Source organism: Bombus pyrosoma, linkage group LG9 (assembly GCF_014825855.1).
Source record: "Bombus pyrosoma isolate SC7728 linkage group LG9, ASM1482585v1, whole genome shotgun sequence".
Taxonomy (NCBI): domain Eukaryota; kingdom Metazoa; phylum Arthropoda; class Insecta; order Hymenoptera; family Apidae; genus Bombus; species Bombus pyrosoma.
The window spans coordinates 6,675,261-6,688,212 of record NC_057778.1 but is presented as its reverse complement, the minus strand read 5'-3'; the positions used below and the strand labels follow the sequence as shown (position 1 = coordinate 6,688,212).

Genomic DNA, 12,952 nt, shown 5'->3' with positions numbered 1-12,952 from the left:
CACGAACAGCAAGTCAAGAGTGGGGAAAGTGGCGCCCAGTTGGACACCAGTGTATCAAACCGATCGCGATATACACTTGGTTAATTATTAGTGGCGCAATATGCAAGCAGTCTGTGCAAATCACTCTCTACTCTCTTGATCGTTGGTTTTCTCTGTTCGTTTTTCCTTTTCATCTTATTCGAAGATCACATCCTTAATATTAATAGTGATTGATAATCTCGTTGTAATGCAAACCGCTACCAAACGCCATTAAATATTCACGTAAGCTATCATTCATAAGAATCTGAACTCTTTCATCGATTTCATGGTTGTATACAGATGCCATTAGAACGTAAACGATAAATCGTAAATTTAAATCGTTCGTTAAAAATCACGATGAAATTATTTCTGAGTCCAAATAAATAACGTTTGATAAATTGATAACTTGGTATAGTTTACGAGTCACAGTACAAATATAAATAGTAAATATATAAAACGAGTTTTGTTCGTAATAGATAAGTAGAAGAGCTTGCTCATTGACCTTCATTCGGAATGCAGATTATTAAAATTCTGACCTACAAGAAAAGCTTTTAGCTATAACCACAGTTATTAGGGTTATTATTTTCTGAGGATTGACATCGTTGTGCCTAGCAAACTAACGTAACAAAATCTACTGAAAATAAAAGATCGCATTAATCGTTATTAGAGTATTGCTTTGACAAAAGTTGGTAAAAATCGTTTTGATTGTGTTTCCTTTGATCGAGAGGTTCAACAGTAAAGCGTACTTCAGCACATTTCTCATAAATATACAGAATCCTCACTTGTACAACAAACATGATTTGAAAATATACAGATTTTTCTATCAGAAGCTAACACCCACGATCTCTCTAAATTAAAGATTTTTTTTTCTTGTACCGCTCTGCCTCCGAGTCACCCATTCCTTCCATCTTTCCAATCAAAATACAGGAATCTACAACATAGATTCCATCGCAATACGGAAACCGTCACGAAAATATTAAATCGTCCCATAAGTTCCGCAACTCCATACCATAAGCTCCAACGAAGGTGGAGTCGTAAGTTGGCACGTGTCAGAGATTAAAGCGCAACAAGAGGCTCTACCCTTAAGTCGGCTGAAAAAGCGACGAGATTACGAGGAACCGTCGCTTCTGTCTATCCGATAGCGTAGGTCGAGCCTCGCTGATGATGAACCACGCTCGTCCCTCGCGTAAATCCTTGGTAGCTCTTCGGGATGCATGTGGGTGCCACGAACAGACGATCCGACCTTTGTATGTGTGACCGCGTTTCCTTGTGTGTACGCCAATGCGAGGGAGTTCTCGAAGGCGGTCTTTAGTCGGTCTTTAGTTTCGAGTAAGCATCCGTCGAAGATAGAGGACCCTCCTCGATTTATCCTAGCGACGGGTTTCCTCTTCCGGCTTAACTCTTTGCTCTCTCGATCCTTGTCTCTCGATCCTTGCCATTCGGATCGCGTTTCTCTCTTCACCCTTGCTTGGACCCTCCTATCGATCTCCTCTAATTGCTACTCGTGCGATCAAAATTTATTCATGCCACTATACGACTTAATTGTCAATTCTCTGGCAACGTTGTAGCTTCGATAAATTTTATACGAGAATCGTATCGTACAGTGGGTTTCTTCGATCGTTTGGATAAAGGAAGAGCGTTTGTGTTACAATTGGTTGGTTGCTTCGAAATATCAAATTAAATTGGAAATTGAAAACGACAAGTTACCTAATCAGTGGGATACATAGATACACAAAGGAGCTGTTTGTTCGTGCTTTGATTTTTGAAGGAACGAACTCATGAAAATTCTAGCCCACGTGCGGTCCAATCAGTGTGATGAACGCTTGAAAAGCAAAATTGTGTTACGTACGGTTTTGTGACTGTTCTTTTTACGATGTGAACAAATTATCGTCGTGTATCTTTGTTTTGCTTTTGTTGAGTATAATTTTTAATGGCTGATTTGATGATCAGAAATTTAGAGTTTGACGATGGATCATGAGAAAACGCGAACGTTAAAGTGCCGACGGTAATTAACGAAGGAGTGGAAGTTTTATTAGTGCGAAACGAGAGTTTTCTTTTGAAAAGCAGGGGTAGTTTCCTGCCATTTTGGTTCCTGCACCCGCGATGGAGCGGCGAAGAATGCCAAGAAGAAGAGGCCTTTTCTCTGCGGAAATTCGAGCCGGTGAGTTTATTATTTGTCACTGATTTTTACGTATACTGTTATTTAAAAAATATTAAGATTTGAATAGCGAAAAGTACTTAATCAACGCAGAATCTAAAATTATTCATAGCAAAATGGAATTATATACATAGCGCATGTAGGTTTTATTACATTAGAATTAGCCTTAACAATGAAAAATTTGCGATTATTTTAACGTAATGTATCTCTTAGATAAAAAAGAACAACTCGTCACATTTACTTGCCACATTTTACTGTATTTTACTGTAGCTCTTCAAGAGCTAGTCTCACCTCTTTTCTTCTAAACTAATAAATAATATTGCATTAAGCGTCAAATTGATATTTAGCAACTTTTTTGATAAAACTTTGATGTATCTACGTTTCAAAATTTAATGTATTCTCTATCACTGTCGAAATACGACACGAAATAATATTACAAAACACTTTTTAGTTTATTTTACAAAATCGTTATAAATAATATAACGTAATGCCGTCGTGCATGTTTACTACGTTAATGGAACAAAAAGAAAAAAGACGAATATACTCTGTAACAGACTATACATTGCGCAAATAAGATAATTTCTTGTATTATCGCGATTAAATACAAAAGTAAGCACTAAAAGATTAGAAGATTGAAACAAAGGACAAAATTTTAACTGTATAAACGTAACTTGTATTCGCTTCGGATAATTAACGTAATTAACTAATAAATAACTACTTACTGTTAATAATTAGCTATTATTAATGTACTAATGCCATACTTGAGTCTACCATGCTTGCTACAAGCAATAGCTATAAAGCAACTAAAATTCTGATTTATCAAGGGTTAGCTGCAATCGGTACGACCTAATAATAATCTTCAAAAGTGTCTGCACGATCTGAACTTCGTGAAGGTTCATTTAAAATGAATAAAATTTAAATTATGCCTTGCCGTTACAAGAATCGTGGCCATTAATCTGATGAATCGAGAAACAGGCCCGCGTTGTGTGGCGTTTTGTTAAAAAGATCACGAAAAATGAGACGAGTAAAGATGAAACACGTATTCATCCAATGTGGGAATATAACGTTCAGATAATTGTTACAAACACGATAAGCGAGAATATAAATCGTTATAAATTAAAAAAGCCAGAAATTCCTTGGATGATTCACCGTTAATCGATATTTGCTTCAAAACATTTGGATAGAATAGGAAAAGTAAATAAAGACAGGATTTACCGAACGAATGACAATATTCGACACTTTCGTAATCTTCTTTAGTTCGAACTATCTTCTCTCGTCACTTATTATCGCATCACACAATTATTTCTTCCTGAATACTTTATAGTTTTCTGAGTCTCAGGGAAAAGAACGTTATTGCTTGTCAGTCTTTTATTTTCTTACGATATTTTCCTTCTTATTCTCCATTTCATTCTTAAATATTAAACGTTAAATATGATATTCTTTTTAATATAATTCTCTATTATCCGTTACATCAACAAAATTATCAATCGTAGATTTACGTGAAAAATGTAGAGATATATCTCGATTAAATGGAACGTAAATGTATTTATTCTCTACCAACCTAATGCTCATACCTTTGAAAGGTAAACTTAGGTGCTACAGTTATGTACGAAGGCATCAATTTGAGCACTACAGATAATTATTACTAAGGAACAAGCACTGCTCTGGTTACTTTTCACGAGTTCATTTAACTCAATTCTACTTTGCGTATCCTCGTTACTTTAAAATATGGAAACTGTCTTTAAAAATGCAACGCCATTATTCCACTAAACCTGCACATATTGTTGAAAGTTACGAGTTAAGAATTTGTATTAAGAATTAAGAAGTTGCAACAGAACTATGCAGAAATTCCTCTGAGCGTATACTCCATAAATACGTTAGAAATAAGATAGGTTCAAGTACGAGTCAAAATGTCGAGAAGATAAAGCCGGTTAGTCGTATCTTTATTGGAACAAATGTCAACTGGCCCAGAGAAATCGAAAAAGCGTACATAAAAACTAACCCTATATTTCTTCCTTCAACTTATCTTTAATATCGACATATTCGACCTTCCGATAACGCTAACCCAAGATGATAACCACGTGCGCAGCATCCAAATGCTCGAGTAACAATGAAGAAGCTTTTCTAGTAGCTGCACGATAATCTAAACAAACATTGAATTTTTTAATATTAATTTCATGATATTTATATTACCACGAACAAGTGTTTAGTATTAATATATTCGCGTCGGGAGACGTGAATCGACGTCTAGTGTTTTTCAAGCGTTGCCGACGGCGGACGAAAAACGATGTTTTTTATTTTTTCAAGCGTCGCCAGATTTCCATTTACATATTTACCTCGAAACATTTTGCGGGAGATGAGATGACGCGCGCGGCATCATATCGACGTCAAAGTGTTAAAGGAAAGTTTAAACTCTGTGAATAATGTTGGAAATTAAATAGCTTAATGAAAATTTCGCTGAATGTTTTCTAATACACTAATCTTAATATACTAAATTACATATTATTTACTCGTAACATGACTTAGATTCTAACAAAGTAAAGTGCATCCTTAAGGTAACATAGGAATTCTAAGATAGAAATTTCCACAGCGAGTAGAATAATTTCCATGCTCTTTTCCATTTAGAAAACAATAGTGTCTGATTTAGAGAAAACATCTCAGGTAGCGACTAGATCCAAAACAATATCTATCGTATTAGATAAAAGAAGACTTTGTCGAGTAGTGAGCCCATTGTTCGCTTGGCATTGTATTGCGAACAGATAATACTGATGAATGATGACATGGACGACGAAAAAGAAAGCGCTTTGCTCATCGTCATGTTAATCCTGAGTCTGTCGTAACTCATCTCGTTATATTTTTTCAATTTTGCACGGATGTTTCTGAGTGGACACGTTGTGACACATGGATAATAAACTCATAAACATTAGAAGGAAATTCTACGAAATTAAAATTGCATGAAAATTCAAAACGATATTTCATTCCCTATAAAATTTCTCGAATTCTCAATAATTTAATTTTAGTTAATATATTAAAAGAATCGTATCGATTTTATATTAGGAAACACGTTAAACAAGTCCAATTTACTCGTCTCACTTTTATATTTTTTAGGAAACTTGATAACCGAGCTACTTTCGTCGATTTCCTGAGTATATCGCGAACAATCCCGTTTTATGACAGACGATTCGGTTTGCGAATCGTACGTTTCGGGGGATAAACCACCCGCACACATAATGCCTCTATTGTAATCTCTGGCCTAAACCTCAGATTTGCAAATAAACATGACTGGATATGTATATCTACGTTGAATGCTTCTCAGTTTCCAAAAGCAGCGAAACCATAGTGAAAATTGTAGTAGCACAAAACAAATCGTAGTTCCTAGCAAATAATCGTCAGCTACCCATTGTTCACGCAATTGGAAAGGAATGCGGTGAAATATAAAAAGATCTATAAAGTTTACAATTTTCTTGATCTTTGACTTCGTCGACTTTTTAATCATTCGTGTTTTACTTAAAGAACTAACATTGAGCTTCAGAAACGAAAATATTTATCAAAGGAGTTTTGTAGATATATTCACGTATTAATTTATGTTTATATTGTTGTAAATCAACTGAATTCTTTTATGTTTGAATATCGCTCCTCCGCGTATCAAAAAAGTAATAACGTAAAAATTAAATGAGACACGCGATACAGAAGCAAGACAGTTTCAAAATATGCTTATACTTATACAACTAGTAATTATTTAACATAGTTGGACGCGGACCTGATATAAAAATGGTGGTAAGGATGATTCCCTCGCAACTTTGCGTCGAAGTATGCACGATATCGCGGGTCATTCGTTCACCCATCGACAGCTTCCACGTAGCACGAGTAACGACAAAGTGCATAGGTCATCAATGATGTAGGTAATATCATATAGTTGAAAGGCTAAACAATATTCCTGTTCGTCGAAATAAAAGTAATCGTTCGATTTCGAACTTGGAAATTCTATATCTACAAACGACTTACGCATTTCCGCGTGTCTGTCCGATAAACAGACGTCTCTTACATTTCGTGGAATTGCAGCTTACTGGGACGCTCATTGTCAGTTGCGTTAATTTCTAATCTATATTACTCGCAGTTGAACTTCCATCGTATTTTTTCCTTTAGAATTTATCGTACGATTTATAAAGGAAAATATAACGGCAACAAAGCAAATAGATCTTCTATACGTGTCAGAGAAATTCAAATTTAGGGAATAATTTTTCTTTCTTAGTTATTTACAGTTTATCGTAATATTTTCGAGGAAACTTCGAAATTAAATTGAACGATTTAACGATATTATTAAAATCACATTGTTAATAAATTTTTAATCAAATCGGATGATCACTAGGCTACAAACAGCATCAAAATGATCTTCCAAATGTCTTCGTCCTCGCCTATATAGCAACTACAGAAAATTAAGTAAAAACATTGAAATTAAAAATATTTTCAAATAAAATAACTATACGTCGATGAATGGCGTCTTTAAAAAGATATCTTTAGACGTTCTCGTATAGAAAAATAAAGTACTTACGTTGAGCTTGAACAATTTCGATAGAATTCGATATTTTCAAATATACTTGACATAAAAATTCTCAAACGATTCAAGTGAACGTGCGTAGACAAGTGGCTCCAAAATGTCCCTAGACATAAAGTAACTACATATCAATTGCTGTAATTGGTCAAGTCCATCCGCGTCGAGAACACTACGGTCTGTTTCGACGCAACGTCTCATACATCTGATTTATCCTAAGTGAGCCGTCATTTTTCTGGAAAATTAAAATGTAGGAACATTTTGTAGAAATCGAGCGATCTCGTAAATACGGCAATTCTCGTAGAGATGCATAGGAAGGGAAGGAATACGGGGCGATAATAGGTACACATAGCGAGACTCGTTGTCGGAGAGCGCTGACCGCAGAGATAACGCTTTGACCCGTTACAAGCTTCAAGCACGAAATGAATGCCTTCACTGTCTCTTCCAAGTCGGACCCAATCCAAATATGTAGCCCTTTTTCTTACCAGCTCGCCCTTTATTAACCGTTACCACCGTTCTCCTGTAAATTCGACTGCTCTACCTTAAACCGCCAACTACTTCGGCGCTTTTGATATGAGTCGAGTGTGCCGACTCCTGGCTTTCTTCGTGTTCTTTCTTAGAAGCTTTACCGCTTCAAACTCACTTTGGAACGAGATTCGTATCAATTTGAAATTAACACGAAGTAATTAAAAGAGCAGAATATTGGCACCAATATTTTTTTTAAACATCTTGTATAGGATTTGAGGGAAACATAAATTGTCGAAACATAGTTATGCTATAAGTTGCGTCTCTATCTCATACAGGCTTTAACCTTTCTACTCCTACTGATTTTGGGCTATATTATATTTAAAGAGTTGCAAGAGTATTTTAGAAATGGAAATCTTTGCCTTCATATATTATAATAGGAATTGGAATAGAACCAAGGTACAGTAGCGTTTCGTAGAAAACCAAAAGTGCGTTCTAATACATTTCTTTGTTTCGTTCATCGCTCCACCTAATCATAGCTGGACGAGAGTTAATTAACATTCTTTCATCTCATAACACACGGTAACACATTCGATAATCCTCCACTTTTCATGATGTACACTCATTCTCAGATATTTTGTTCAAGGAATAAGGCTATTTTTATGTACTCGTAAACTCACTGAGTACGGCTACTGTAAACTGACAAAATTGCGATAACGTGTAAATATTGTTTCAGAACTATCAGCAACCACCGAATCCACACAACAATCGGAAGTAATACTGCCTATCAACGGGAATGCCGTGATCACGGGATGCAAAGACCGGCCCCAAATTTGTGGAAAGGAAGCAGCTTGTCGTAGCTTCACAGACAATACGTCGAAGTGCGTTTGTCCTCATGACTTGTCACCACCTACGACGGACTTAAAGTGTCCAAATCGCCTAATAGGTCAGAGTCAAGTAGCATCTCTTCATATTTCTCTTTAAGTAACATTTTTACTTCGATACATTTCTTTAATCTTTTGGCAAGTCGATCGTTGTATACTTATACCGCAATATACTTTAGAAAATACACGCGAACACGTGTACGGTATGGAAAATGATGCATGAAACTATTCGTCCCTGAACGTTTACGACCTAAAGTGGGAAAAGATGTTAAAGCGTGCTGTTTCTAAAAAAAGATCAGAGTCACCTTGACTTTCCTCTATGGAATTATATTTTTCTTCCTTAATCTTGTTAGAGAAGTTAAAGTAAATCTATTTGAATTCTACACCAAATTTATATCTATTACTTCCGTCCCGACGTTGAAGCGACCTTATGCGCAAATTACTTTTCTTAAGAAAGAAACCTGAATTTTGTTATCTCGTTTGAAAGAATTGTATTTGTTAAAACGCTTGCTTAAATTTCGCTCGTTATGAGTTATTTTTCATCGAATTAATTTTCTTGTAACAAAAGATTTTGTACATGTAAACGAAGGTGACTTCATCCTTTAAGTAAAAAAAAAATAGCTTTCAAAATCAACTTTTGACAAATACTAAAGAAACGATCTTTCTACAAATATCATTTCGATTACTTTTTCTAGTTCCCCTAACACCTCGACCTATACCCAATATAATACCCCCAAATGGTAATTCTACCAACAGCACGACCGCACTTCCGGAAGCTGAACAGGTAATTACTCCAAATTACTGACTCAATTATTACTCGTCAACCTTTAAATATTCGTACAATCGTCTGCAAACATAGTTTGTAGTATTTTCATACTGTTCAACAGGTAGAGCGAGCAAGACTAAGGGTACCTGAAATAGTAGGAATCGCCGTAGCTTTCGTCGCGGTATTAGCAATATTGTTGAGTATAGTCTATTGCGTGAAGAAACGGAGTTATAACGTGAAGTCACAGAGGAATTCCCTGGATGTACGTCAATCAAATAATAATATTGCAGTGCCCCCTAAAAACTAACGTAACATTTAAAACACTGTTATTTAAAACGTTGAATAACAGAATATTCTCGGTTGGTTCAAAAAAAGTTTTGATATCTAATGTAATATTATATCTTGAGTACAATAAATACAATGATATTGAGTACAATAACATTTTTGAGTATATTAATATATTTCCTGGAGAATCATACAATAACTCCATGCATTTTTTAATTTGGAAGGAAATATAATGATAAAATATTTTTATACCGAGATCATCGGTTTTTTTTCTCTAAGAGCAAATATATAACGTAATGTTCATTTATGCTATTTTTTGCTCCATTTTATTCATACATATTTTTAAATTATTGTTTATTTCCTTTTTCTTCTGCGTTTGAAATTATTCGAAACATTTGATTTTAGACATTCAAAGAATATTAATAGCGTTTAAAGATAAGGATATAAAGTACAATACTTTTAATTAACATAACTGACTGTTTGATCACATTTCATTAAATGCAATCTTATACAAGCTTATCTTAATGTGCAGAGAAATAAGCTAATGAAACTTAATAATGGCTGATTGGAACACTCTTAATTATATTCATCTTCATTATATTGAATTTACACCTTAAAAACGGGCAAGGAAAAACATAATTTCTCATCACGGTTTTAATTACAATTTCTTCCATATATCGGTATAGTTGTATTTATTGTTAATAAAAATAATAACACGAATAACAAACGGATCACATCGAAATAATTATAAACTCAGAACAGATTGTATTTTTAATCTGATCTAATTTCCTTTAATTCCTATTGTATGCTAGTGACAAAATTAACTTCTCTCCTATTAGATTTGCAAATATAAAATGTAAAAAATATTTGACTGGTTAAAAAATTGTTATGAAAATATGCTTGCATATGTTCTCTTCAGGGAACACCGATGAATCTGAAAAAGGGATTGCTGCTAGCGAATAAGTACACACCTAATCCACAGTATTTCAGTTGCGCCTCGCCAGAAGTGCCGATTCTGCAACGTGAATCTCTTGTATTTTTAGAAGATATCGGCGAGGGTTGTTTTGGCAAAGTGTATAAAGGTTTTTATCATTTTCATATTTCAAAATACCGTGCAAGATATATATATATATATATATATATATATATATATATATATATACTATCAAAGCATCGTGAGAACGTCTTGTAATTTATTTTTCACGAATATTATAGTAATAATTGACGTACTAACGAAGATTTCATTTTTCATAGGAGAATCATGTGTCGGGGACTCGAAAGAGATCGTCGCGATAAAAGTTTTAAAAGAAAGTGCCTCTCGCGAAGCGGAAGAAGATTTCATGCGAGAAGTCGACATTATGTCCACGTTTGGACACAAAAATATTTTATCATTGAAAGGTGTAGTACTTCGGGAAGGTAATAACAGCCCGTGGATGGTTTTCGAATACATGCCTTACGGAGATCTAGCTGAAGTTTTGCGATCGAATTCTCGACAATTTAGTAGGTCGACAAAACCCGGCCTGCAACCCTTAACTCAGGTAAATCTTATTAAAAAGACTGACTTTCTTCATTGCCTCGAAATTTTTTTCTCCTTATTTTCACCGACTCTATACCATTACTTGTTTCAGGAGTCTTTACATTGGATAACGATTCAAATTGCAGCTGGTATGACTTATTTATCCGGTCAAAGATTCGTCCATCGAGATTTAGCGTGCAGAAACTGTCTGGTTGGCTCTGATCTTGTTGTTAAGATAGCAGATTTTGGAATGTCCCGAGATGTGTATACTTGCGATTACTATAAGGTAATAAAAGCATTGGTAAATAATTTACTATAAGTTCAATGATTTATTAAAATAGAAATTTTTTATTCTCCTTAGATAGGAGGCTCCAGACTTCTACCGGTTCGCTGGATGTCACCAGAAAGCGTAATGTACGGACGTTTCACGCTGGAAAGTGACGTATGGAGTTTTGGGGTGGTTCTATGGGAAGTCTACTCTTTTGGCAAGCAGCCATATTACGGACATAATAACGAAGAAGTAAGTAAAACTATTTTATCAGTTGCTAGACCAAACAACAGTTTACTGAATATTTATCGTACAAAAAGTACCTGAATTTACGAAATCATGAAAAAATTTGCAATGGAGATTTTTCATTCGTTCATGCACGTTACCTTATACCTGTCGCGCCATTGCTCTTTCTTACTACTTGTTTACTACTGCATCACTTATAAGTGGTTTTAGACCTTCAAGTTTAAGGCTAAATGCAATTTAACGCGAAGAGACTCGAACTTAAGCGACAGGATATAACATTCCCTTTTTATTTTCCTACAATTTCTACGGTCTATCATATTTTATTAAATATTCGTCCAGGTGGTGAAGTTAATTTTCCAAGGAATAATGCTTATACCTCCGGAAGGATGTCCGCCATTCGTTTGCCAGCTAATGCGAGAATGCTGGAAAACGGATCCTAAGGACAGAATCAAATTTTCGGAGATATTAGAAAGACTGGAGAAAGCTAAAGGTAAATCCATTCAACAAGACACGTTGCCGAGGCCACCTCAAGGACCGGTCACTATTCGTACGCCAGACGTGTTGGATCCTGATGGCTATTTATTGCCAGCACCGACTAAACCACACGAATATTTACAAACTTTACCAGCTTTGTCTGATTGACAAGAGATTTAACAAAGTACTTTGACACGCGATAATTTATAAATTTCAATGAAAAATGAAAACTGAAAAAGAATGTCTGAAGCTCATTGTAATACTCTTGAAAGCCATCGCTTATTTTATAACTGTTCCTATTGCGGTTTCAGAAACTTGATTCCTTTTATTCAATCGTACAAAAAAGTATAATTCTACAAGTTTTTAAAATACTAATATTCTTTAAACTTTGTATAAATACCATACCAGTAAAAACATCGGTAAGCGTGATTAGTTAAAATGTGATCCTTCAGTCCGAAACAATTCAGTCTGATAAAAACTAGGGTAAAAATAATAAGAGGAAGATGCATTCAATTGCTGAACAATTTGATGTACATATCTGCAATACTCTTCTAGGTAGATATGTATAGTTTTCTGAGGCAAGAATTTGAATTTGAATTTGAATTTGCAAGAAATAGTCTTTTACATTAGATTATTTTTATGAATATGAACCATGGCCCTTTGTATTAACTTCTTCCTTTCGATATTTATCTTTTATAGCGTCCGGATTGAAAGACTGATGTAAATCGATTTTGAGAATACTACTAAATGCATTTCTCTTTATCTTAATAGATGAGATCGATGGATATTCGTTTGAATAAAAATTGTTAAAAACGAAAATGATAAGATACGAAGAAAATTATCACTTACGATGTTATTTAATTTTCCGTACCTTTTATACCTATACTTTTTTATTGTATGTAATCAAGAAATACCAATGATATCAGGGAAATTGTGAAAGTTCAATATGCCGAACCTTCATTGTCCAGGAAATAGTATTAATATTTTGTAATGTTAGGGAACTGTAACATACTTCTAATAATTTATTATTAATTACGATTACGATAATTATTTACGCGCTCGTATATATAATTTCTTTTCTAACCTCACATCCCATCTACATATTTGATAATTTTGCGTTGCGATTTGTATAAAATGTTGTAGTATCGTGTAAAGAGACACGAATAAGAGACATTTTAAATATATTGTTGTTTTTAGTGTACGAATCATTGTATTAAATCATAATGTTTTTATTAAATTCCATAGTGTACATTTATTAATTAAAATATAAGTACTATAACCTATTTCATTTAGTACGTGGAACAAACACTACACACTACA

At 34.4% G+C, this 12,952-nt stretch overlaps 1 protein-coding gene across 5 annotated transcripts; it reads left to right on the top strand.

Moving 5' to 3' along the window:
- Positions 1 to 138: 138 nt before the first annotated feature.
- On the top strand, positions 139 to 12,871 carry LOC122570778 (tyrosine-protein kinase transmembrane receptor Ror-like). 5 transcript variants are annotated; one of them, XM_043733607.1, is made up of 10 exons: positions 139 to 154; positions 1,746 to 2,179; positions 7,930 to 8,139; positions 8,773 to 8,861; positions 8,944 to 9,105; positions 10,048 to 10,210; positions 10,383 to 10,666; positions 10,757 to 10,930; positions 11,006 to 11,164; positions 11,498 to 12,871. In XM_043733607.1, the coding sequence occupies exons 2-10, from the start codon at positions 2,122 to 2,124 to the stop codon at positions 11,798 to 11,800; spliced, it is 1,602 nt and encodes a 533-aa protein (XP_043589542.1). In that variant the 5' UTR covers positions 139 to 154; positions 1,746 to 2,121; the 3' UTR covers positions 11,801 to 12,871. The 5 variants fall into 5 exon arrangements, with proteins under 5 accessions (XP_043589542.1, XP_043589540.1, XP_043589539.1 ...); XM_043733605.1 differs by lacking the exon at positions 139 to 154 and adding an exon at positions 247 to 261; XM_043733604.1 differs by lacking the exon at positions 139 to 154 and having other exon boundaries at positions 279 to 2,179.
- The last annotated feature ends 81 nt before the right edge of the window (positions 12,872 to 12,952 follow it).